General features: G+C 31.3%; 1 protein-coding gene across 1 annotated transcript; it reads left to right on the top strand.

The window, feature by feature from the left end:
* On the top strand, positions 1-26,892 carry LOC126846594 (protein tipE). The gene is made up of 2 exons (XM_050586204.1): positions 1-1,085; positions 25,999-26,892. Exons 1-2 carry the CDS (start codon positions 355-357, stop codon positions 26,084-26,086), a joined length of 819 nt encoding a protein of 272 aa, XP_050442161.1. The 5' UTR covers positions 1-354; the 3' UTR covers positions 26,087-26,892.

Genomic DNA, 26,892 nt, shown 5'->3' with positions numbered 1-26,892 from the left:
TCGGCTGTCCGGGTACACGATCGCTGGCCGTCGTCCCTTCCCCGAAAAATACAATCTCACATTTACACGCCGACCGCCACTCTTGGGCAGTGATTATATATGTATATTTTTTTTTTTATCACAACGGTCCGAACGGTTTTTTTTTCAAATATTTTAAAGCCCTTATTGTTTAATTTACAATTGCATTTTTACTTTTCCATTTCTAAGTGTCCGGCACTACTGCGAGACTCTAGTGTTTGGATTCCGATGTCCTCGTTCGGTACGATCGGAGGCAACGGGTTATACGAGCGACGTGCCGGCAGCGGTGTGTGACGACCGCGAACCATTGAGACATCGAGCGCACGATGAGACGCGATGCGGTCCGCCAGCTCCGAACTGTTGCTGGACACCAAGCAGCAGCAGCTTCGCAAGAAGAAGCTGCTGGAATTAGCGGCGGCCAAGAAGCAGAAGCGCGGCGCGCAACGGACCTTCCGGGAGAAGGTGTGGTTATACTCTACGTTATCGTTCGCAATGATCGCCGTTGGCTCCGGATCGGCCCTGCTGTTCCTGGTGCCGCTGTACGTGGACCCGGCCGTGTCCACGCTGCTGGCCGATTTCGTCACCGACCCGGTTCAGTGCACTACGGTAAGGCGCGAAGAACTGTCCGGTCTGTACAACTGCACGTGGAGCTCGTGTCGGGAAGGCTGCACCAGCGACGTGTACCGGTGCAGTCACATATACGTGGCCTACCAAGAGGCTGTCGACGGTCGGTTCGTGTCCGAAGCCGTGCTGCTGGTCAACATCAAGGGTTGCGGTTATCCGCCGGCCGTTTCCTGCGCCAACTTTACCGGCAAGTACGGTCAACCGGGCACCCGGTTCCCGTGCCACTATTCCCGGCAAAACCTAACGCTGGTAGTGACCGACTACGACAAGCGGCAACAGTACACCGACATCGTCAACTTTTTTGTCGTCCCGTTCACCATATGTGTCGTCAACTCAATTATCTTGTGTTTTATGCACTGCGACTGTCAAACGGCGGCCGCTGCCTCCGCCGCCGGACACCCGGACAGGTGCAGGAGTTCCGCTGGACATACCGAATATTACAGGTAAAATCATACGATAAATTCAAACTAATTATTTAAGTAGCTCATAAGGTATTGGTTTTATAATGATGTGTTTTCTTTTTGTGCCTGAAGTCACGATGATTATTTTTCTGTGAATTCGAGTAGCATCTCTATCATTCCGTAATCGTATGCGAATGGTACTTTGGTGGGTCAAAAATAGAAAAAGCCAACTTATGTTACCTCCACCCCCAAAACTGGGAGAAACCGAAAACAATTAGACCAGATTTCCAACCTTCAACCTTAACAACTTTTCGACATTATCAACTTTAATAGTTAAAAGATGTTTAAAAGTTCTAGCTAAAGAAGAAAGGCGAAAAAATTACTATTTCGATTCTTTAATAAAATAATTAAATATTGGTTTATTATTTTTTTCTTTAGATATCTCCCAATGTAAGTTAAGTCCCAGTATAAGTCCCAATTAAATTACTTAATTTAATTGTTATTTCCCTAAAGTTATAATTTAAATCCGAAAATAAGCCAACAAATTATCATTGCATAGTTAAAATATGCTCTACGAGAAGATTCCCTAAATAAATAATAAACAAAATAACATTAGTTCAGAATAATTCATAACTATAAATTAATCATAAAATGTATCGTAATTTGTACATAAAATTGTTTACACGATGAATGCGTATCAGTACTCACATATTATACTCAATTCATTTTATATTATTAACAATGTTTCAAGTTTTTAAAATATGTACAACATATTTATAAAGTATTAGTCTACCAAAATAATATTAAAAAAAAAAATTAATATTAATATTATTCAATAACATAGTTTTTAACTTTTTTCTTAGAGCATATTTGAATTATTTAATGATAATTTGTTAATAATTTTTAGTTTTTAATTATAATTTTAAGTATAGAACCATATAGTATAGTTATATAATACTATAATAGATAATTTACTAGTGATCGTCTAAAAAAAATTAATTTTAAATCAGATTTTATTTAATCAAGAAATCAAAACGTTATTTATTCATTTTTCTTTTTCAGTGAGAACTTTTAACATTTTATAACAAAATTGCCATTTTTGGTTTGTATTAAGAGTCAGAGTGTTTTTGCTCATTTAATTAGACCAAAACGTGTAAGATATTGCCAGAATAAATAAACGTGTTTTTGTAAGGGACAAAGAAATGATTTTAACGTTTGATCATATTTCATGAAAATTATTGGTAACAATTATTTTCTTGTTACGAATAAGTGCACTAAATTAAATTTGTTGTTAGGATTCTTATAAATAGTAAAAAATAACAATACCTAATAAGTAATACAAACAACCGATCGCAACGTTGTCATTTATATACAAGTAAACGGTCGTTTAATGAAGCTTAATTATAACCAGCAATGTTTAAAACAAACTTTTGAAGAAAATAAACATGTCTAACAGTTATACTTTTGATAGTATTCCCATATGAATATTGCATTTCTTGAATCATATAATATTGAAAATGTTATAGAACTATAATATTATATAGTATGACTCAGACCGCAAACGTCATACCAGTTTCTCTCTTAAAGATTATAATTTATTTTATATTTTTAAGATTATTATGTATTTAATATTAGTATGATAACGGTTGAAGATTCGAGAAGAATGAAGAGTTTCTACATATTGTAAGATACTAACCGTAAACCGACAAGTTGAAGCACACCTAATAAGGTTTCGCCCAAAACCCAGCTTTGATAATATTATGCCTCTTATAATAATAGTATCTTTCTCGTTTGTCAAACCAAGAGATTTGACCTTTTTCATACAAAAAGCTTAGAATTACGAATTTTTTGAAAAGCGGATTACAAGATTCTCCAATGGAAATGTAATTTGTATTAGTATTTTTTTCTCTTTTTGTACCCATATATTATATGTATTATAATATTGAAAGATCATATTATTATAAGATCGGGACCCTTCGTAGCTTCGCGTCGAAGCTTAAGAGGGAGAAATGAAATAAGATATTATTAAAGACACTTCTTATTCTTTTTAAATAAGCTCTAATTCAATTTAAAAACCCGCAAATAAATAAATACGTATAAGCTTCTTTAGTTCACTATAATTTAATATAACGCACAGTTTCAGCTTTTAAAATGTTTAAAATGCCAAAACGTCTATTTATAAATTAGTTTTAAAATGTGATTAAAATGAGAATCTACATATTGTCTCTGAAATAATTAAAATAAAGTCAACACGACTTGTATATTTCAAACATTGAAGGCTAAAATATATTGACATACTGATTCTAAAAAAAAAAAAAAAAAAATACAGGTGGAACTTTTGGTATATCAATTATTTGCAATTCACATTCACTTGAATTTCCCATGGCAGTTGCCTCTACCTATCTCAAATCATACTTCCCCGCTAAAGTGCAGTTGACGTTCTGTTCATAATTTATTAGCTAGTGTCGTATATGATGCAGCTGACAGCTGTTGATTATTCTCATGGTTTCTGTGAGAGTAGAGCTTATCTTTCCTCGATGGATTTGAAGTTTTCGACCGAAACGAACTTAAAATAAAAAAAATAAAAAATAATAGTAAAGTCGAAGCGGAGAGAAAATTATATTTCGTCTACGAGCGCTATACCTACTAACAAAACTAAGACACTTTTTACTTAAAATATAATTAATCGAAACTGGTTTTCGACCAGCTGGGAAAAAATATAACATAAAAAATAATAATTCACATTCATCGGCCTAGTTTACACCGCCTATATAGGTCTGGTTACCTAATAATTATTAAGCGACTCCTATACGAGCAGTGCCATTACACAACAATACAGTTTGTGCATTATTATTGATGATCAAAAATAGATATTGAAGGATTGTGCAGTACAATACCAACATAGTTTGATTTTTTTTAACATAATGTACAATTTGTATTGATTCAATATTATTGTGCGTGTAGAGGCCGCTTTATGTGCGCTTATATTATGTATTATGTAAATAGGTACTTCAACTCATATAACAGGTCATCATTTTTGACCCCTGACCCATTTTAACTGGTGATTGTTGGTAGGTAACATAATGTCTACAGTCACTGTATAAATTTGTGAAAATAGACTAATTATACATTTTGTGCGACTTAAGTAGACTTGAAGAGAACTCAAGATTTATGAACCGAGTAACACACGATTTATAGACTGGTATACACTAAATTCGTATAAGTGAAATTTCACTATTATAGAGATTACCTATTCTATGAGTAACATAATGTAAAGTAGACTTCAAAATACTATTGATAATTGATATCCCTAACCGTTCTTTTAAGCCTTCTTCTTCCTCCTTAGCGGCCTACGGTGACACTTGCAATAGTTGTGTAGTGTCGTTGAAGATGTCTTATTAATTCTTTATACGAAGTGTAATATTTGTTGTTGTTAAATATATTATATTATTCTTAATTTATTTTCCAAAACCCATTGTTGTTTATACAATATATAGTTGCTCAGCATTTTTTTTCTGGTTTTTTTTGTGAGCGACTGGTGCCGAAGTAAGTATACACGTGCTGGTGTTTTGCCTTCCTTTGCCATACCAGACATCACAAATCTATCTCGTGTGTCACTGTATACGTTAAAATGTAGTATGATTTAAACTAGCAATGTTGCGAAAATTGAACTTTTTACCATGGAAATGTTTTAGTTTAACAGTGACTCTAGTTTATAAATCATTTACGAATCCAAGTAAAATGTTTTGGCATGACGCCAAGACTGAATGAGCTGGTAAATTAAATTAAACGTAGTAGGTACGTTTCGCTTAGTTTGAGATTGTTCAGTGCTCACGAATTCGGTAGCCCATAAATAATGGCTTAAAGTTCGAATAATTAGTAGCAGCGTTAAATATTATGCTTCCGCGTTAGATCTTTATTCTTATTTTATTTTTATACTTATATATATATATATATATATATATAGAAACAACGGACTACTAACCCGGGCACGAGACCGATTTATACGCGTTACTTATGTAAGTGATTAAAGTGACGAATGTACGTCGACTAAACTCTATTTAGTACCTCAATTATTTTTGCCCCAAGCCCTTAAGCCCATTTGAACATTTCGTTTTAATTAATTTCGGAAAACATAAAAAAAGAACAGTCGCCTGGTTCAAGTAATCGTACAACGCGTTTCCATTTACTATTTCCTTTGCACGAAAACCTTCTATACATATATATAATATGTAATTCCGTTCCTATACCGTTCAATACTAGGCACCTATATAATATTATACCAACAGCTAGTCTTACCGATTAAGGTATTTATTTTACATATAAAACTGTCAACCGTTTAAAATATCTCGATAAAACGATACTAAAGATATAAAGCAAGCATAACACGGTTTTGTTTCTTTTACCCGTTCACGACATCACTTATTTATGTAACGACTTTTTTATTTTACTTTGGTTACTATTTGATTTCTCGGTTAGTACGAGGTATCGATAGCTATTTTGAATATTTACGGTATTTTGTCCTTGTCTTGATGACATTGCAAAAATAGAAAAAATTCTTTTAAAGTAAACATTTGTTTGATTTTTTTACGTTTCACGACTTAAGTATAATTAGTTTAAAAGTAGTTATCGCTATATATACATCGCTTGTTTACCTTATCAACGCCGTAACTTCAAAAAGTACTTTTCTTTTAACACCTAAAATCATAAAGAAAGTTACCCAAATTTTATAATTGTTCAATATTCATAATTTTTAAGTTATTAAAAATTCTTATTTTTTATTTAATTGGAACTATGCAATACATTTTATATTTTCTTTTACGAGTTCTACATAGGATTTATTACATATATATATCTGTTTATTATAAAATGAATGCGATCTTTCATTTAGTTAAAATATAAATATGAATACAAGGTGATCCATTTAACACAAGACACTCATATTCTCCAAAATTAATTTTGTAGTTTTTATTTTGAAAACATTTTTGTTTATGTTATTTTCCAATATCATATTATCACTGAATATTTACACTGTATTACAATTTTCCAGGGCTAAAATTATAAATAAATTGGTAAAATTTTAATGGTACCGTATATAATTAATGAGCTTTTCAAATTAAAAATGTTGACTGTTCAATTTATATTGAGTGTAATGTTCTGAAAATTTCGGTCGGTAACACAATATTGCACCTATGTGCACCTAAATACTATTTTACCTTCTATGCGGAGCTGAGAGGGTATTTATTTGTGCTCATATTACTCCACCTCATTATTTACTTTTTTACTTGTTATTATATACGTATTTTACATTTAATTTTTGTAAATTATATTTTGCTTTTCATTATTTTACTTAATTTTTTATCGTTTACGAGTGAATAGAATAAGTGCATACTGCATAGTTTGGTGAAAAATATATACTAAAAGAAATGCTTCGAATAAATGAGATTATCCGGTCAACAGTTCAATTCATCTGTTGCTTGAAATACTAAAACGCTACGTGTCCAGATTTTCTTTTCGTCATAATAATATGAATAAATCATACATAAAGACTGTAACAGTATTTTGAATACATAATTCTTGTAGGTACGTAAAGGCTAAACAAATATGTTATATAACACGGAACTTAATGCATAGACCCTTTTTTAAACTTTAATGTCGAACCTAATGCTTATGAGTGTTCAATGTTCATTATAAATAATTTAAATAAACAAATGCATAAAATAACTTTAATGCTCAGCGGGACAGAAGGTATAGCAAGGATGTTCCTCGTCATTTAAACTCATTGCAAATTTGCATTGTAAAAATCGAAATATTTGATAATTTTAAAATAATTATTATGAAAACGTTAAATTGGTTTTATTTAAAATGACAATATGGTTTTCTTCATTATTTATACAGCTATAATATTACACTTCATTAATGAGTTAAGATACGTTTTGAATAATTTAAACACATGCGTTGCATCAATTACGTTCAATAAAGCATAATTAGTTATTAGCCCTTGCCGTAAAATACATTAAATTAAAAAATATATGTTTTCTTATCTTGTGTCTTTTTTTCTACTATACTAATTAATTACTACACATTCTAAAAAATATCTGGCGTATTTTGCATCCCTGCGTTGTGACAAAGATGTCTTTGCTAGTAAATGTATGCTTTCTTAATAACTAATGATGAACTTTTACGGAATCTTTCTCAAATTGCGTACATTTCATCTATGGATTTCCAAAATTATTCCAGTCAACCACATGTGACCTAATTTACTGAACTAGTATGCTCATATCAATATGCCGTGTAATAAAGTAAGATTATTTTCAAAACATTTCTGCCCCACATTATATTGTATTATCGTTGTGTAAACGTATTTCCAATTGTGCAAACACCAGAAGTGTCAATGTAACTCGTGAAATTGTAAATAGTGATAAATATATATTCAAGTCACATAACATCATATTGCAAAGTGTACTCGCTTGCTGCCCGAGTAAAACATACTAGAAATATAGTGTTCACAACAATAATAATGCGGAACCGAAAACTTTTGAAAATAATATCTTTGTGCTCGGTGATACTTTTTTTACGGTTTGCGCAGCCCGTCCCCTTGTTGGACACGGGTTACACATATCCAATAGGAGGAGTACATGACCGTCAACCAGATCTGAAATGCGCATACTGGTTCAGTGGCCTAGTGCACATGCGATTGACCAAAATACTGTTGGACACACATGGACCAAACTTCAGAACTTTGAGCAAAGTATCGAAAAACAACTCCAATATGAAAGCACAGATGGCTACTTTGTACAACATGGGAGAGCGTATTGGAGCCTTGTGGCTCATTTACTTGTACACGTCAATAGTACGTAAGTTTTTGGAAAACCCATTTACAAGTAAATATGAGTTCGAAAGTATTATACCTACACACAATTATATCATTGGTAAACTAGAACTAGAAGTTGCCGTTCAATGTCGCAAGGGTAACCGGTATGACTGGAGAGTGATTAAATTCCCTCCAGACAAGCTGTGTGAAGAAAATTTCGTGACGCAGAAGCTTATAGACAGCAAATTTAGTATAAAAAACCTGGTTTTGAAAAACCGTGATAACGGTCTAATAAATTACAATGACACGTATAGATTTGATTTTAACCAAATTTTCTTGATCAGTGCAAAAGGCAAAATAAGTGTAATTAAATATTTCACGATTGCTTTTAGCAGTGCAGAAATCTCTTGGGGAAACCCTAAAAATTGGTTCGTAAATATTTGGACACACGCTCATGCTCTTTTTTGGGTTTATAACAATCTCGTGCCCATCAAAATATACTTAACTACGACAATTGATATGTTTAAAGTCATCATGTTTCGGCTTACGTGGAAACTTTTGGTTTACTCCGAGTTCGAGCAGGAGTCCGCTGTAGCCGATTTTGCAGAACAATGGTTATTTATTATTAAAGACTTTGCCACTGTGCTTGCGTTATGTGAAGACGTTCAGATCAAATACCTAATACAGGCTTTTAGTCACCACGAGATTCCCAAAAAGGAATATAATGAAGACTTGATCAGGTACATACGGTCTTCAGTAATTTTAATTTCTGATCAAATTGACTGTGATGCGACTAAAGAGTTTCGCGGTTCAAACCTTCATTCCAGCAAAAATAACCCTGTTTTTATCACGTGGGTGATAAATTCTTGTATTAAACAAGGGAAAAAAATGCTTAAAACTATCGAGCGCACATTCAATGGCACACATTTCGACGTAATATGGTCGCTGATTGATTATATAGACGATCTTAACAAGTACAAACTGTTTTGAATGTTTAAACAATGTTAAAAATAACATTTTCTAGTTTTAAATATGATATTTTAAAAATATGTTTTGTTGCATGCAGCAACTTAAATCACGAAATTGATTAAAACAAATATTAATAAAACTATTTATTATTATTGTAACTTGTATTTTAGTTATAATTATTTTATTTACTTTAAATAAAATTAATTTTTTATGACATTCTTTCGCTTATAAGACTACCATGATTGTCGACCAGGGTCAAGTTCGCGGTACATCCTTTGTGCTTAGATGCGCTTGTTTTTGTAGATAACCGTCAGATTTGTAATGCACTGCTTATGAATGTTCACTTATTTTACTAGCGTATACTTTGTAAAGCAAAGTGTAACCTTGTTCGTCAGGTTAGCCGTTAAACACACACAAAAATAACAACAGCGGAGACTAATGATTTGCTTTCGTGCGCCACATCGGTTTTGTTCATGCATAATCAATGTATAGAAAAAAATACAGTTCTGCCCACTAAATATCGTGCCGAATACAATATAATATATGTTTTCTATTTCAATGCTGGTCCTGGTATTTATGCGCACGCTTAGATTAGATACCCTGTCTGGCATAATAATAATAATAATAGGTATGTTCAACGTGTGTTTATCGATTGTAATGCCATGGGCATAGACCGAAAACCCATTTCTTTTAGCTATTGTTAACATGTGTAGGTGGGCGCGAATGGTGTTGGTCTGACCTACACGTCACTCAAAATTCTGTATTATTAAAACTTTCGCGTATAAAAATACTCAGTGATAAAAAAAAAATTGTTCATAATACCGCGGGTTTTAATCATCTATGAACGACCAGATGTGACAGTCAGATTGTTTAGTTGTAAATCCAATAATATTTCTATCGAATGAATACATAGTTATAGTTTACCAGACGGTCTATAACCGTGGAAGTGGGTATTGAGTACTTCTATTTTTATTGTGCTGTTAGGGGTAATACATAACATCAATTTCTACATTGATATATTCTATATCGTTGTATTTAACAAAATATAATCAGTACCTTTAAAAACAAATTATCTAAACACCTCGGTTTTGTATTTAAAGAAAATGATAATTAAAAATATAATCGCGATCACTTGTAACAAAAATAGTTGTGAAAAATACTTTTCCAACATTTATTAGCTTAAACAAGGGAGTAAAACAGTATAATGTTCTTATCCTAGCTATCTACTTAACAGTTTCCTCTATAGTTCTACGCTCATTATAGGTTGCTAATTAGTTGTTAATCAAGGCCTACCAGTTTTATCAAAAATAAATAATATCCTGCCATCTTTGTCAATTTAATATTTATGTTATGAGTTATCACAGTTAATGCACACCGACATTTTGAAAATGTTCAAACATAATACCATTATTATAACTTTAGATAATCTTTTATTTAGATAGTTGATTTAGTTGGATTATACAATTTTTAATACATTTTAAACCACGTTGTCTAATATGGTTGTAAATATAATAATAAAATCATACTTTCTGCTATACCTTAGTATGAAAGTAGAACACAATTAGATTAATATAAATAATAATATTCGCTGATGTTTATTATGAAACCCAAATTACACGAATGGCAAGTTGTGCTGGTGTAGCACCCGCGTATGGTAGACAATTCCCACCATATGTATTTATATAAACTGCTGATACGTAACACTTTCTATCGAGCTTTAAGAATCAGTAAAACATATTGTTTATGCGGTAGATATAAGCAATTGTTTATTTTTTAATAAAACATATTTAAAACATAAATGTATCAATTTTTAAGATTTATTTTTTTAAGCCCAACTTGGCACGTTAAAAATAGTTATAAGAGTTTGTGTTTTTAGGCATTAGTGCTTTTGTGAATCTGTTTCGGTTGAATATACTAAAGGAGTTATTATTGTTTGTTACAGTTGTATGTATTTTTTTTTTTATAGACTTCAAATAAAACATTTCGAATTATTATTTTTATTCGAAAATTACTTTTTGTTGGTTTTTTTATAACTATTTTAACAGTTTGCAGTTTTTTTAAATGTAGCATTTTAGCTTTACTAATATACCTACATCTAAAATATATTGTAATTAAGTGATTTAATGACCCTAAATACTAGAACGATGTACTAGAATTCCAGTAGTCAGCCGATAGCATCAACTTTTTAGTAAACACTAATTTAACCTACAAAATGGCTATGAGTTTGGTATTTGGTCTATATATTATAATCCTTAATATTTTGTTATAATACCAGTAAAATACTCATACTCGTTTTCTAAAGGTCATTTGGCAAGCAACTAAACGACCTAAACAGGTAAAATAATCTCTGCCAAAGGTTAATGTTGGTACTTATCTTGTTCTTATAACTAAAGAAAATTAAACCAAAACAAATTTAAAAAATCATTTTTAAAAGTTAAAACTTTAATATTATTTAATCCGTAGTTTTTTAAAAACATTTGTATCATACAAATACAATTATCATTATCATATAGTCACCATTAAAACTATCTACCTACAACACACTATTTTTAGCCTTGAAAGTAGCTGTTAGTTTTAAAACTAACAAGTTCTATTGAAGCATGTGAGTTGTGATTTGGGTTTACTCATATGTAGGCTGTAGCTTACTCTTTTTTCCCGTTTGTGATTTTATTTGTATCGGTTTCTGTAGTATAGAATGTCTTTAATTTATTTAATTCGTATTAGTACGCCTGCTCATATTATATAACTATATAAATAAAATAAAAATTTGTTGCTAAAAAAACGTTATACGCGGTATTTATTTTAAATACTTGGTGATGTATGCGAGGTTTTGTATTCTAATAAATATGACTCCTCCTCGGTATTGTCTTTTTTAAACATCAAATTTCTATTGTTGTTTAATTAATGGATAATAATATTTGAAAAATAATGTTTGCTGTTAAACAGTACTAAAAATATAGGATATTCTATTCTTAAATGTCAAGCTAAACCGATGAGGACGGCCATAAGTAAACAATAATTATTTTTTTAAAATTATTTAGGTATCTAAACCTGTAATATTTTATATATTAGTGCAACTTAATGTTTGTTTGTTTAGGAAAGCACACGTGCTGGGTGATGCATTGTTTAAACTCCATTTAGGTACACAATGATATTTTTGCTAACGGTATGTGGGTATTTATTAAAGGTCTCGGATTTGGATGGTTTACAAAATACACATGTACACTAATTAGCGTACTCGTGTATTAAGAACCTATTCAATTAAACCGTGTTTCTAACACAAGTGTAATTATACATTACAAGACAAAACTGTATTTACTGCAATACTTATGTTATAATGAGTTTCTTAGTTGCAAAACTATGTACAATTTCAAACTAAATCATATAAACAGTTAAATACCAAAAGCGATAAAATATTATATTAAAATATACAAGTACAGATTAATACAAGAATCTTTTTTTAAATTTCATAATAATTTCACCACTGTGGAATCCAAAAATACGGGTAAAATAGTATTATTACTTTTTTTATTTTTATTTATTGCTTTTGTGGTTACACATTAAGCAAAAAAATAGTATTATTAATTATTAAATTAATGTTGTCTTTCTATAGAGTATAGTATATTTTGAACCTATTGTATCATGTTACGCGCTTCAATAACCCACAATCAACTATCATCAACAATCCATATTATAAATACTAGGTTAGCATTTTATTATTTTACTATAACCTTTTGAAATTGAGACATATTTTAAAAACTAAATGATTCAAATCGACATCGTATTAAGTAATATTCGTGTATATGTATACAATATGGTAATATACAATATATTGTACACGGTTAGGTATATGCATTAAAGCCATTTACGCGCGATATTACCGTCATTAACACACCCTGGTGTGTACATACACTCACCCTAAAGTTTTATCTCTTACACGCCACCCCGTTTCATCAACACCCTCATTGGTTCCGTTTGCCGCACATGTACATATATATATATATACAACTACCTACCTCTAAAATATTATAACCATTAGCTTTGCAGTGCGCTAAAATGAAATTAATGATAACAATATTCATCGACACCTATTTAGCCCGTTTCCGGATACCGGGAATCACATCTGTTACCACCGTTGTAGTGTACGCCGCGTGTACCTTACTTCCATCCGGCCATTGAAATCTTTGCCTGATTAAATAGTCGTCCAATCCGTCTTTGGGCTGGATCGGTATTGCGATTCCCTATAAAGCTGTTTCTATGCGTGTTCAAAAACTATCTATACAGCGATTACCGTGAACTGACTTCCGGTCTAATTGGTGGCGCTAATATTTTGTAATAAATAATTCCGGTCGGTTATTTAATATATCGCCTCGCTTTAGTTGCAACCGTTCGTTATCCCTCGCATTAAACATCCGGTCTTGTACTCGTGCCGTACACTTCATATAGACAACTGTTAGTTTCTTTCTCTCTCTCTCCATATTGAAAACTATATACGCATAATTTTGTAAACCCTCAATGTTTATCCCTGAAATATGATGGTGGGTTTACACTGGGTTACAGTGTTTAGTAATTTGTATTGACCAAATATATACATAATTCCTTGTTTAAATTTAGTAATTATATTGATATTTTATACAATGAATATAATTTATGTTTGTATTGAAAAAAAAAATCAAGTAATAACCTTGACCTAAGTAATTTATTGAAGGAAAACGTATTTTTACAAGGCAACGCAGTTAACGGGTTAAATTTGGTGACTAGTATTGATGTACTAATTACTTTAAATGACCCATTAATTAAATTACATCGTATACGTTTCGTGAAAAGTATGATTCTCGGTTTCATTATGTTTTGCCTATTAACGGTTTCTAAGATTAACATTTAAACAGTATACTAAACAATATTTAGTGCATATTATGTTGGTTTCTACTACTCTTTCGTTGGTACCTCTTAACTGATACGTGGTTGGCCATTTTTCTATAAATGTCGATTGTTATTAATCCCATCGAACATTTGCCACTCTATAGTAATATTATGCGGTAGTTAAATAGTTGATAAGTCCGATAAGCCTTTTATAATGAATGCAGTTTTGTTGTTGAAACAATTAGGTACTCTTAGTAGCCCAGACTCCAGTAATTGCTGAGATAGATTTGTCCACAGGGAACGTCGAGCTGAATGTAGAAACTCTGGTTGAATGCTTTTGGTGTTTAATTCTCAAGAAATGATTTTGGATAAAGGGAACCGTGAACTGCAGTTTTTTTTATTAACTATTATACAGGGTGTTTAACTTATCGTGAACCACTCAATATCTCACTGGGTTTAATTAATAATTAAATTATTTTTTTCTATAAGGTGTTTTTACAATATGATCTCAATTTGTCACTTTTTTTTTTGTTTTTACCCACCTCCCAACTTAGTTTTTTTGATAACAACTTTTGAAACATAAATGGTAACGCATATATTTCATTAACTTTTTAAATAGAGAATAATGTACTAAACATTTTGACTGGTCAATAACCACTTTTGGATATTTATTTTTGAAGTTATTGAACTTTCAAGTTCAGGGCAGGAGGAAAGGTGGAGTGCAGTGTTATTTTTGTCTGCACGCATTTTCCAACCGCACTTCCCCTCCCATCATAACGAGAATTTGTTAATAAATAAGTCATAAGCAATATACAAAATAATTCGTTCATTAAACTCTTATACGTAGGTATATGTTTATTCGTTCAAAAAACGTTACCTTGAACTGACCGTAAATAAATTATTCGTTAGTTCATTGAACTTTTGTAAATAGAACGTTATTATTGGTATTAGTGATTTTATTTTAGGCGATTGTAAAATAGAAATTATTATTTCATTGTCCATCTTACTATTAAGTATCAGTTAACCCATTACATATTATGTTTGTCTCGCCTTCAACTAAATGCCAACTTAAGTTCTCAATTTGATAAACGTTTATTTAACTCAGATACAAAAATCGATACAGATAAAAAATTACATGCATTAGACGTGTTTGGCTGTGATTCCATATACTAGTATAGTAATTTTCTTTACTTCTAAAAGTAGTGTATTTATGATATCATATTCGTTATATTTTTATCTCTTTATTCCATAAGTGGAGTTTTACTAACAAATATTCTTGAATAAAAAATGTCCCGTGCATTCGGGAAATAACATACACGCATAAATATTAAATAATGTATTAAATAAATTCACGTCACTTCGCAAGCGTTGAATGGCGAATATTATATCATTTATTGTTGACGGAACACTTCCTTTTCCATTATTTCCAAGTATGTTAAGAACGAGAGGAAAAATTAAATAAAAGTGCTTCATTCACATTATCGCCCTTGCAGACGTGACATTTAAATCAAAAGCATTTGTGCGTCACTGAGTGTATGTAGTGTTGTGTGCCAGGGTTCGGGCACACCTTTTAACTATCAAGAGGTACTCAGAGAAGTGTTTTGTACGTTTGACCTGTGAGCGTCTACTTTAATCCTAAGAAAAAGTGCAAAAAGCGGAAAAAATGTGTGTTTCAACAGCAACGTAATATATTTGTGCAGAAACCCAAGTAAAACCCGCTATTTTCTAGTTTTTGCTTGCTTCTTTTTAGAGAACAGGTCAACTAGAAAATAATGTTTAGCCAGTAAATTTTTAAAGTCATTTAAAACGATATTATATTACACACGTTCACAAGACCTTGAGTGTCTACGGCGCATGCAAAATTTAAGTAAATAGACGACTCGTATAAGGCTGATGTGCCGATCGATCAAAATGTTTCCATTAAAAAAAACACCATCTCTCGACCGGCAAGTAAAATGTCACCCCGGGGAAATATTAAACGCCTTGTGATGTATGTCAATTTTCCATTATTTATTTGATGTGAATTTTTTTTACCCGGCTACCTTGTGTCTGCTTGTTATGGAATAAATATTATATTATCTCATTTTATAAGAATAAATCACTAAATTATTCCCCGTAAACAATTTATTTAACACATTTGTGGACTAAATGTGTTAATACGAATTTCGAACGCACCAGATATAGTAAATTCTCAGCTTATTTACTACTTTTACATACAAAATAAGGTTAAAAATTAAAGTGCTTTAAGCATGAATTACATAAAGAAATTAACCGCTCTTATTTTAAAGGCTGAAATATGTGGTTTAACAAAATAAAAGGTATTTAATTATAACTACGATTAATTTTTTAATGTTTTTTGTAGGTATATGAAACCAAATAGTAGAGTTAATTTTTTTGTTTAAGGCAACATCGCTTATCAGCAATTATGTATATATTTTTTAATTTTCGATTAGAAGTATAGTTTAACACTTATTTTTACTCACTTATCCAGAAATTATACGTTATGAACAAATGTTATGATATTTTATTTTATTTAAAAAATATTATGTATGATATTTAGGTTGATAAATGATACAACCTTTAAATAAGTTTTTTTCTCATTCGAATACGGGTTATATTTCATATACACGTAGTAATAGACAGGACAGATTACTCAATATTTGTGTTGTGTTCAGATTAAAATGATAATAATTTATTAGTATCTGTATTCGATATTTGGACTGAGGGGATAGGCAGGCACAACTACGGTTGTGATTCTAAACGTTAATTTTACCATTAAATAGGAATGTTATACGTTAACGTGATTTTAATTAATTAAACAATTAAAAAGAAAAACTATTGTCTGCATTTTTACAACGTGGATTGCATTTATACATTAACGATTGTAATCGATTAGTTACAATTCTAATTTTACGAGTCTTTCATTGTCACTGTTGTTAGGCTAAAGAATAATTTATTACTCATCATTAACTCATTTATTACTCAGCTTTTTCGTCATTCCATATTTTTCAATTTTATTTTAATATTCGTTGTACAGCCACTATTAAGTAATTCGTAACTTTAAAATAGAAATAAAAAACTTTTGAGTTCGTTGAAAATTGATTATATTATTTAAACAACATTGTGTAATTAATTGCGTTGTTACATAAATTAATTTAGTATAATTCGATTTTTTGTAAAATAACAATATTACAAAACATTAGATTTTGAACAAATAGAACTAATAACAATTTTTTTAAATCTTTTGAAAATTACTCCTTTTAACACATTAAGAAAAAAATTTGCTGTTGAGTCTGTTTGCTGTTCTAAAGATAGTAGGTAGAATAAGTGTTAAAAATGAATAATATATTGTACGTAGAAATATTGTACATAAACTATAACTGATATTATACATCATACTTTGAGGTAGCCAAATTTCAAGACTGCGGTCCAAAAACTTGCCTTTAACCATACTGCTACTTTAACAATTTGGAAAAATGTCTTTTACGAGTAGCGATTCATATCGGAATATAAAGTTATGTTCAAAAATGAATTACGTTTATGGCTAAATATTTTTAATTTAAATTTAGATAAATTAGATTTAACAATGACTTTTATACATGTTAAAATATATTATACTAAATTGTATGAGTATATTACGTGCTACAAAATTTAGCAAAAACTAAAATCTATCACGTAGTATAAAATGAGATACGTTACCTCATTATTTTAATACGATTAATGATAAAGTATTAATTTGCTGTATTTTTATATATTATATGTTGTCGCGTTATAAACGACAAAATTTATAATATATGAATATAATATAATAACAGCAAACATTTCGCCTCATGCGATAGGAAAAATACATATTGATTTTAAGACGAATCACCAAATTATTTTACGTTATAGTATTGTCACGGTGTTCTAAGAAAAATGATACACTTAGATTGGTAGTTGACTTCATTTTTGTTGTTAATAGTTTTAAAACTTTTTTTTGTTCAAGACATACCTATATTGGTTATGATCTATCGTTATAATCAAATAAACGAGCGCAATAAAGTTTTTATTGTTGTGTCTTGATATCAGTTCGAGACTCGAGTGCTGGTTCAGACAAAATTTCAAACTAAAGCGTGACTTCGAGTAGAATCGTTTGTCAAAAACAAAATCGCTAATGGCGTAAAGACACAAGCTCTTAAGTTTTCGCTTGACGTGGTAATTATTGTTATTATAGTTGTCATGTAACATCTTGTTAATTCCACGCCTCCTCCCCTTCGTGTAAGCACAGCTGCTGTGAGCACGTTTGATTTTCCTTGAACGTTTCCTTGAAACTGTCGATTGACTTTTACGTTGCCAGGGTAATTCGTCGTGTGATATTGATCAAATTAACACGGTTAATCCACCGTGTAATTATTTCTCCAACCGTCAGTGAGACCGCGATGACTGCACATCATTTCAAGTTTTCCCTTCACTCCCGCCCGCCCATCCAACGTTACCGTTGCGGACAATAAGAAACAATTATTATCGCTATTTAGACAAACAATAAAAACAAATTGCTTTTCTTTTAATAGTTTGAAATGGTTTTGATGGAATAAAAGGTTTGTCCAGAAGCGTATCAAATAATAAAAGGTTTGCATAATTGTACACGGTAATAGTATAAACGGCGACTGTCTGGCCATAACAAAATAATTAAATACCCCGTGTACACCAAATAAAAAATATGCTTACTAAGAACCGCCTGATGGAAATGTCATTTCAGTTTCCCTCGTCTTGATGAGATACGGATCTGATATAGCCCAGATTCTCTTATATAAAGTTGCAATTTCAATAGCAACCGATTCAATTCTGACTTCGAACCAGGTTATTAGGATCCGATTCTATTCTAACCCTGACTAAAATGTCTACTCGTACCATCTTACTGACATATTATATGTATCGTATGGTGGTTTCTTTACAACATCAACAGATTTTCTCCTCTTTGATTTTTTTTTTAATTTGAATTAGATCTAATTTTCATTTCTTTACATATTATAATATGTATAAAAAGAGACAATATATTTTTCATAATAATGAAGCGACTAGCGACAAACCTTTATATAGAGACCATCGTCATACCTGCAGATCATAATGTGATTTAGTAATCAAACCGTAACAAAAATGTATTTTATGGATGATCACGAATAAACATTAGGTAAGTTTAAATGGCGTACTTACAGCGTGCAAATCTTAAAGTTTAAACAGTAACTAGAAAATACAGCCGCACGAGAGCTTGAATGTAACAATGTCAGTCGAATTTGGTGGGAACTTCGTTATTATTCCTATCGCAAACTGCGATAGGCATGTAAATAATTACAAGTATTAACGGATGTTCGGTCGACCGCCAAAAGTTGCCTAGTTTAATTCTCGAGTAGTTCGTGTTTTTTTTTCAACCCTGTAGGTTAGATTGGTTTACAACTTATGTTGTACCAAGAACTGTATCATGGGCAAGGGAATGGTGGCCATTTCTTTCTTCAGATGGTAGCCCGTCCAAAGAGCAAAACGGCTAGCGACAACCACGGCTGGTACTCGACTACCGCGTTAACCCACTCGGTAACGACTAGTTTATGATTTTATTAAGTATTATATAAACTATATAGAATACTAAATAAAAATATTTCACACAAAAAAAACGTTTTTTTTTTAAATAACCGAAAACTTTCGATGCAAAACTAACAACTGTAATTATTAACAAATATCATATTTTTCCACGAACCATGTTACGACTTTCCCAGTTACAGGCTGCAAAAAATAAATCCTGGTTTAACGTTCAAATAATTAAAAACGTTTTAGTAAACGTTCTATAGATAACATATGAAAATCGGGAAGGAATTTATCTAAACAAATAAAGATACTGTTTTCTCTTGCTCATTAGACTTGGATTTATAATACATTTCATTAGGTTTACTGTCAACCGACAACGCCACTAAGGAATAGTAATGATTATTTTATGCAAGTTTGCTCAAGTATTTCGTTCTAAATAATACATTTTTTAAGAATTTTCTAATTTCATTAAAAATAATTCTTCCGGGTACGTGAACTATTTATAACTGCTAAAATGGTTGATCATTTGACTAATTTACTTTTATATCATTTACTTTCACCATTTTTAACCTTATGGGTTGGTTTATAACTTTTGTTTTTTAAGTATGAGAAATTGATTTTTTAGTTTAAAAAATTAAAACTTGAAAAAACTCAATTTTTTACTATTTTAAAAGTTATTCATTAAGATGGAATTTAACACTTCAAAATCAATCTCGATATTTCACGATAAAAATGATAAAACTACCGTATTGATCTTTAGACACATATTTAATCATTTTATTTTGAACACTCATTCGAAACGAACGACTTGAATGATCGTAAAAAGTATACACTGAACAATGATCACATAATATCTCAAACCGGCTTGTAGCCCCAATAATACTCATGGTATGATGATTATAATACATGTGAGGGAGGTTAAATGAAACTATATTATAAGGGTTACGCCTAACCACAAAATGACAGGTTTTGTTCTCTAACTAGACGTCATACACCCATAAATTGTTATAAACAATCCTAATTAAATGTTCCTTATAATATGCATACAGCAATTCATAAAATAAAAATAAATAATTTTAAATAACTTCTAGAAAACTAATTACCCCTTTTCAAATGTATTAATAAATTATAAATGATTAATTTTATTTGGCATGCAATAATCCCGATTTTTATTCGTTTATTATTTTACTGTGATACTAAGACTTGGCACGATCTTAACATAAAGAATTACATTTATTATCTTTAGTATACTTTATTAAAGTTGGCTTTTCTGTCAGTAATCTTTTACACATTATTTTTTCATGTGTTATAAATTATAATATAATCTCTTTTAGAATATTAAGGTTTTGTAATTGAAAATAGTATATTATGATGGGAAATGACACTTCCATCCTATATGCACTTAGACCAGCTCCAGTTAAAATATTCTTTTAAACCTGCTAAATAACAAATACAGCATGAAGTAAAGTTGTTAACCCAGGGAAATTGACGGTATTAGAATTTATTTAAAAAAGCTTTATAATATTAGAATTAATGAAGTATATAAACAATTAATGATATATTGCATAATGTTCAAAATTGATCAAATATCGGTTACTCCTAAATTAAATATTTGTTGTTATATTTTTTCAATGTTTTAATAATAATAATCTAAACCATGAAAGTAGCGATAATAATATAACCTGTGAGCATAGATTCAGATTTATATACATCGATATTAAGTGTATACGAATTGCTTTACGCAAAATAGATGTGTGTTGTTTTAAAAATCGTTTACCATTCTTAACGGATATCGTTTTGCGCTTGTTCTCAATTGCTAGAATATACTATTTACAAAGAAGTACTTTAATGTAAATTGCGGTTTAATTATTCAATTGACGGTTTCGTAGTCACGCTTGATTGTTTGCTTGGATAAGAAATGTTTACTAAATACCTCGCAAATATGTCTCGGACCGTCTTCTTTTTAACACGAAAATTCAGTAATGATAATATGTGTGTACAAATTATTTATTTTTATTTTTTCCAACTCGTGTCAATTCATCTATTTTCTTACAACAACAATTAATAATCATACCGACGCGCGTTCCAAATATTTCGTCCGTCAATTTAATATAATTAATAACCGTATTCATTTTTTTTATTTTTATTTCCTTTGCGGTGGGTGTTGTTATTTGAAGTCAAAGAACCGGTCGTACAAAGCTGTCAAACGCACGACAAAGAAAAAGGATGAACGGCATCGACCACAAAAAAAAAAAAACCACCCGAAACCGTTGACGGATTATTATTAAATAACCGCCGCGCCGCGCGTTGCGGTATTATATTTTGTTAACCATTAACCCGGACGCATTTAAATGTTAATCCCGTTGACACCTTGATTCAATCAATCCTGTCTTTCGGGCCCATCGGCCGCACTGGGCGACGAGTAAGCCGGTAGCTTATACATAGGGGCGGACGGCCGGTCGCATGTTATCACAATGACAAGCCGAGTCCGACACGGCCGTAACAAACTCGACGGCGGCGCGGCGTCTTGCGAAACCACGCCCATATTGTGACCATTTGTTTAGCGACTATACAGTATAATGTATATTATATTATTTTATTGATGTTTTCTCGGTAAATAGTTTATACCACTTTGTCACGAACCACGTGACCCGTGGCCTAACGAAATTATCACTCCGGCGTAATATTTTTAATGTAAATTACAGTAATTATTATATGTATGTATAGCAGAGGCGCGTCGCGTCGGTCGCTGTATACACTCGACGAGCCGCGCGCCTCTATAACGACGACGGTGCGCCGTCGAACATTATTAATTTCTGAATTCGTATTACTTATTTCACTTATTCGCCGTCGTTTGCAGCCAACTGCTAAGTATTGCAAACGCCGCCGACCGAAACCGCTGAAAATCCTCGTGTACAGGATGGTTTTTTTTTTTTTTTTGAGGGGATTGAAAGCGACGGGTTTTAAGTAGTTTTTTATGGACAATTTTTAAGAAAAAAAGCGTTTTAATGTATGTAATTTGTATCGAATTGCCGCGTTAACGTGCGTATCGATTCATATGATATTTTATGAGAAAGTATTATCATTAAATTTGTCATCGCTTTTTTCAACTTTTTATTTTATCTTTTTACTTTTTGAAACGAGTATTTTTTTGTTCAAATAAAAATAACAACACAATAACATAAAATAAATAAAAGTGAAGAGTAATAAATATTGTCGCCGTTGAGTTGGGAATAAAAACCATTTCAACCGATGGCAACTGAATCTAAGATATATACTTAAGAATGTTATAGTATATTTCAAGTGTAAAGTAACCATACAAAATAATCGTACATAATTGATTTTCCAAAACCAACAGTTTTTGTTTGCATTCTGCAACGGAGGATAACAAATTATATTTAAAAAACGGGAGGGGGTGTATCTGCAATCGTAGATTACGTTCCGTTAAAATTAGGTTAGCCTTTGATAAGACTTTGTTGCTATTCAATAATTTTGTTTAGTTTATTTTGTTATTATATAGAAGTAATGTGAGATAAGCCACAGTTTGTATTTTAATATTCTCCATTAAAACATGTAATGATGAAGTGCATTTAATACTACTACTACTACAATAATATTTATTACTAATATAATAATAATAAACATACAATTTAAAGCACATTGCTTACAATGATTCGGCGATATTTAATATTTCTACCATCTGCAGGTAGCATCATAACGTTTTGTTACTTGTTTGTTGTAGGTTGAAATACCGTTTTAATGTTATGCGATATAAAAAGTTTTTTTCTATTAATTAAATTAGTATAAATATACCAGGGTCATGATAATATGTGATAAATAAACATTGTATGTTTCACACGGTTACGGTAAATCAATGATACTACATGTTTCGATTTTTGGATTAAGCGTGGTAGAAAATAAAACCAGTATTATTATTATGGTCATGACGCATATTATTATTAGATAATAATGGTTAATATTATTTTTAGTGCTAACAAAAATATAAACACAACAGTTCATATTGTACACATAACACGTACACCTGCGTGTAAAAATATTGTAGTTTAATATAAAAATGCGAGACAAAAAATAAATTTACCAAAATTAAAGTAACTTTCTTGAATTATACCTACAACATCACAATCCGTTGTTTGTTTTATTATTGATTATTGTTTATCATTTTCCTTTTATAAGTTTACTGGTATTATTTATTGTTATAACTTAATACACTTTTACATTTTCTAATTTTTTTAAATATATTTCTTCGTACATTATATATGTATGTCTAAATAGTTAAATATCTCTATTGTAATTTGAGAACTGTTCAATCAATGGCCTCCTTACTAAATTGTTCATTGGGACTCATTATATTATATAGTTTAGTAAAATGTATTAACCGGCGATTTCCACTGTGGTAGTTTCTTTCTCTAAGGTGACAACTGTCAAGACAATTAAATAACCATACCCTCGCTGGATTTTGAACTTATTTGATCGGCGGTAAATTGTCATCCTTACCTGTCAAATTAAACTGCGTCTGCTTCCACCTGGTCAAACATTAACCGTAAAAATATGGAATAATCGTATTTTTTATGATTACATGCATTTATTTGGTTTTTTTGTTAGTAAAATTTATGAAAAAAAACATGTGTGGACGAACATGTGTGTAGCACTTACTATCAAAAAATAGACTGGAAATCAAATAAAGTGTTATGGTATGAGCGGAATTATTTTATTATTTAATTCAATCTTCATTTCTATGCCTCGTACAAACACACTAATTGCGCTGAGCACACTACCTTTGCGAAAATGCATAAAGTAAACTCTCTACATGCATCGATAACTGCTTTCGAGATAAATTCGCCGGTAAATGGACAGGACAAGAGAGGAGACGGAAACCCCGCTAAATGGACTCGAAATCCTGCTGCGTCCCAACGATAAGAACGCCATCAGGTGTTATCGCAAAAAATCGATTTCCTTCAATAACGCCAAGTTTCTGATCGTCACTTACGTTATACTATATATTATATTCACCGGATTCACGGTCGTCGTTAAAACACTTTTTAATCTATTAAAACGATAATTGTGTTTTACTCAAATCCAATGTCATTATTTCCACTATAGATCCGATTTTAATACGACTAGAGTACCTACTTCTTTTACATTATTATTAGATATTAAATTTCATCAGCGCCTTTCAAGCCGGGTGTATATTATTTTTTTGCCTTTTCTATGGTTGTTGCAATAAAACGCGGCCGACCAAAACTACTTTGGAAAAAACCGGGGCCGGCTAAAATACGAATAACGACGGAAGAAGGTTTTCGATTTTATCGCGGCAAACACATCACGTACCGAAATTCGATTTAGCATTACAAATCGTTAGCGAACAACCGTCGGTATGGACTGAAAACAACGCAACAACGGCATAAGGAGAAGGGTCTTTGCAATAACCATAATCGTACGAGCGAGATTTGATTTGCTTATGATATATTTTAGAAAATTGATCTGACGCGTAACCATGTGTTTAAAGGTTTATATTTAGCAAAGTAGAAACTGCTAATATATTATTATACATAGTATATGCTAATATAATACTTTTTATATAAATAATTATGCTGGTTTCGAGATACAACAGTACTAAACGATAAATTCTTTATCGATAAATTGTAGGACTTTAAATTAGTGTCACATTCTTTACACTGTCTCAGACAATTCTATAACGGCCATTCCCCATGTAAGACCGTTTTATAATTTCCATTTGATTTTATCAGACGGCTCTCCGAGTAGGCAAATGTATAGCACGTATGCGTCGAAACGAATGATTTGCCTAATTTGGTCTTTTTGTGCGATTCGGTTTCAGAAAATATGTTTTATGTTTAATATAAATTTACTGCATAATATCATAATTCACAATATTTTTAGCTACGATGTGGTGGTGAGAAAATATTAATTTCTCGATGAGGTTGTTACAAATTAGTTTCGCTCTCTAAAGAGTTATTATTATCAATGGATAAGTAGATAGCCATGTTAATTCGAATTCATTATTTCTTTTAATAGTCATTTTAGCGATATTTATTTATCAAAAATATAAGTATTAGAAAAGTATTTTATTTACAACATTTTCGCAAATACTTTTCAATAAATAACTATTAGTTATTTTTCTATTAACAAACAAATTCTTCATGTGCGGTAGGTACATTACCACTGATCTGATATTTTGATACTAATGTAATGTAAATACCTAACATTATTTTATTGTACCACAGTCATTGGTCCCACCCGCCCTGTGGCCCGACTTAATAATTTACCAATTTACATGAGTGTTTCTATGAATTAAGACATATAATTTATTATTACTATTGTTATTAATATACAGAAATAGAACACGTTACTAAGCCCGAATTGACATTATTCGTTATGGCTACAACGCATTTTCGTTAAAATAGGATGATTTATTCGTATAGTTTAACCAATTTTGAACATTTTAAAGTTAAATCATTGTCTATCATAATAACATCCAAATAACGCAATCATCACCATCATCATCATAATAACATTTTCATAACATCCCGATAATAATTTTAGGTGTAAATTGGTCGCGTTCATCATATGGCAGACAGCGTTAATTCTGGCTTGGTAACGTTTTCGATTGTTGTTGTAACATGTGTAAACCGATACATTCGTCTTGATAATAAATACATATGTGTTAAGGTGCGAGACTCATGACGTGCAATTTTTCTGTTGTTTTTGCAGCGATCATTCCATAAGCACTCGGGTAGAACGGCTGGACGAAGCAATATTGGAAGCGACAAGGACGTTGGGCGAGCCAAGTGGATTATGACAATACTCGGAAACGAGCTGCTGAGTGCGTAATATACCGTCGCCGTCACGTATAAACGCCGGGCCGAGCCGCCTACGCCATCACTGCCTCCGGGACGTACTTCCATGCAACGTGCGCCATAAACATCATCTGTGATTCGGATCATCGTTGCATGTTTATGCCGTACGAACGGCAATAGTACAATAACAACAATATACGAACAAAACCGTGTTTCGGTATACCAAAAACATGATGATATATTATTGTTATGATGTTATTCGAATTGTTTTCGTTTATGTTTTTTTCTTTTTAATAATGTTTATATCAATAAGAAATCGAAGTTTATGTGTGTGTATACATAAACAAATTTGAATGAAATTTAACGCACATTTTAACGCATTGGCGTAACTAGATGAGGGGGGACGGGCTAGGGACTTTTTAAATCTCGTTTAAACTCGTCCAAGCTCTAAAAAAAATGTCAGCAGTCAATCGGACACAGCCACCGAGTAAGGTTTATAATTTTTACTGAAATTTTGACGGAGCTTTCGGAGTTTTTAAAAGTTTTGAACTTCCTTAGCCCCCTCTCTAGTTACGCCAATGTTTTAATGAATACAAAATAGAAATAATACTGTTTAAAAAAAACAATTATCGACTAATCGTATACTTTGTTAGTTATTATAATATTTGTCAAACAATTATGTATAACACAATATTTATAGTAAAACCAAATGATCGGTCGTGTGCAATTGATGTTGTATATACAAAAACCGATTATTCAATTATTTGTCCAAAATGTCAAATAATAAAGCCGTTTCAATAATCAATAA

Source organism: Adelges cooleyi, unplaced genomic scaffold (genome assembly GCF_023614345.1).
Source record: "Adelges cooleyi isolate 19-005CV unplaced genomic scaffold, UGA_ACOO_1.1 ACOO_flye_CR_arks_rails_tigmint_CR_PRNA_9, whole genome shotgun sequence".
Taxonomy (NCBI): domain Eukaryota; kingdom Metazoa; phylum Arthropoda; class Insecta; order Hemiptera; family Adelgidae; genus Adelges; species Adelges cooleyi.
The sequence above is the reverse complement of the archived record's forward strand: the minus strand, read 5'-3'. Positions and strand labels throughout refer to the sequence as shown.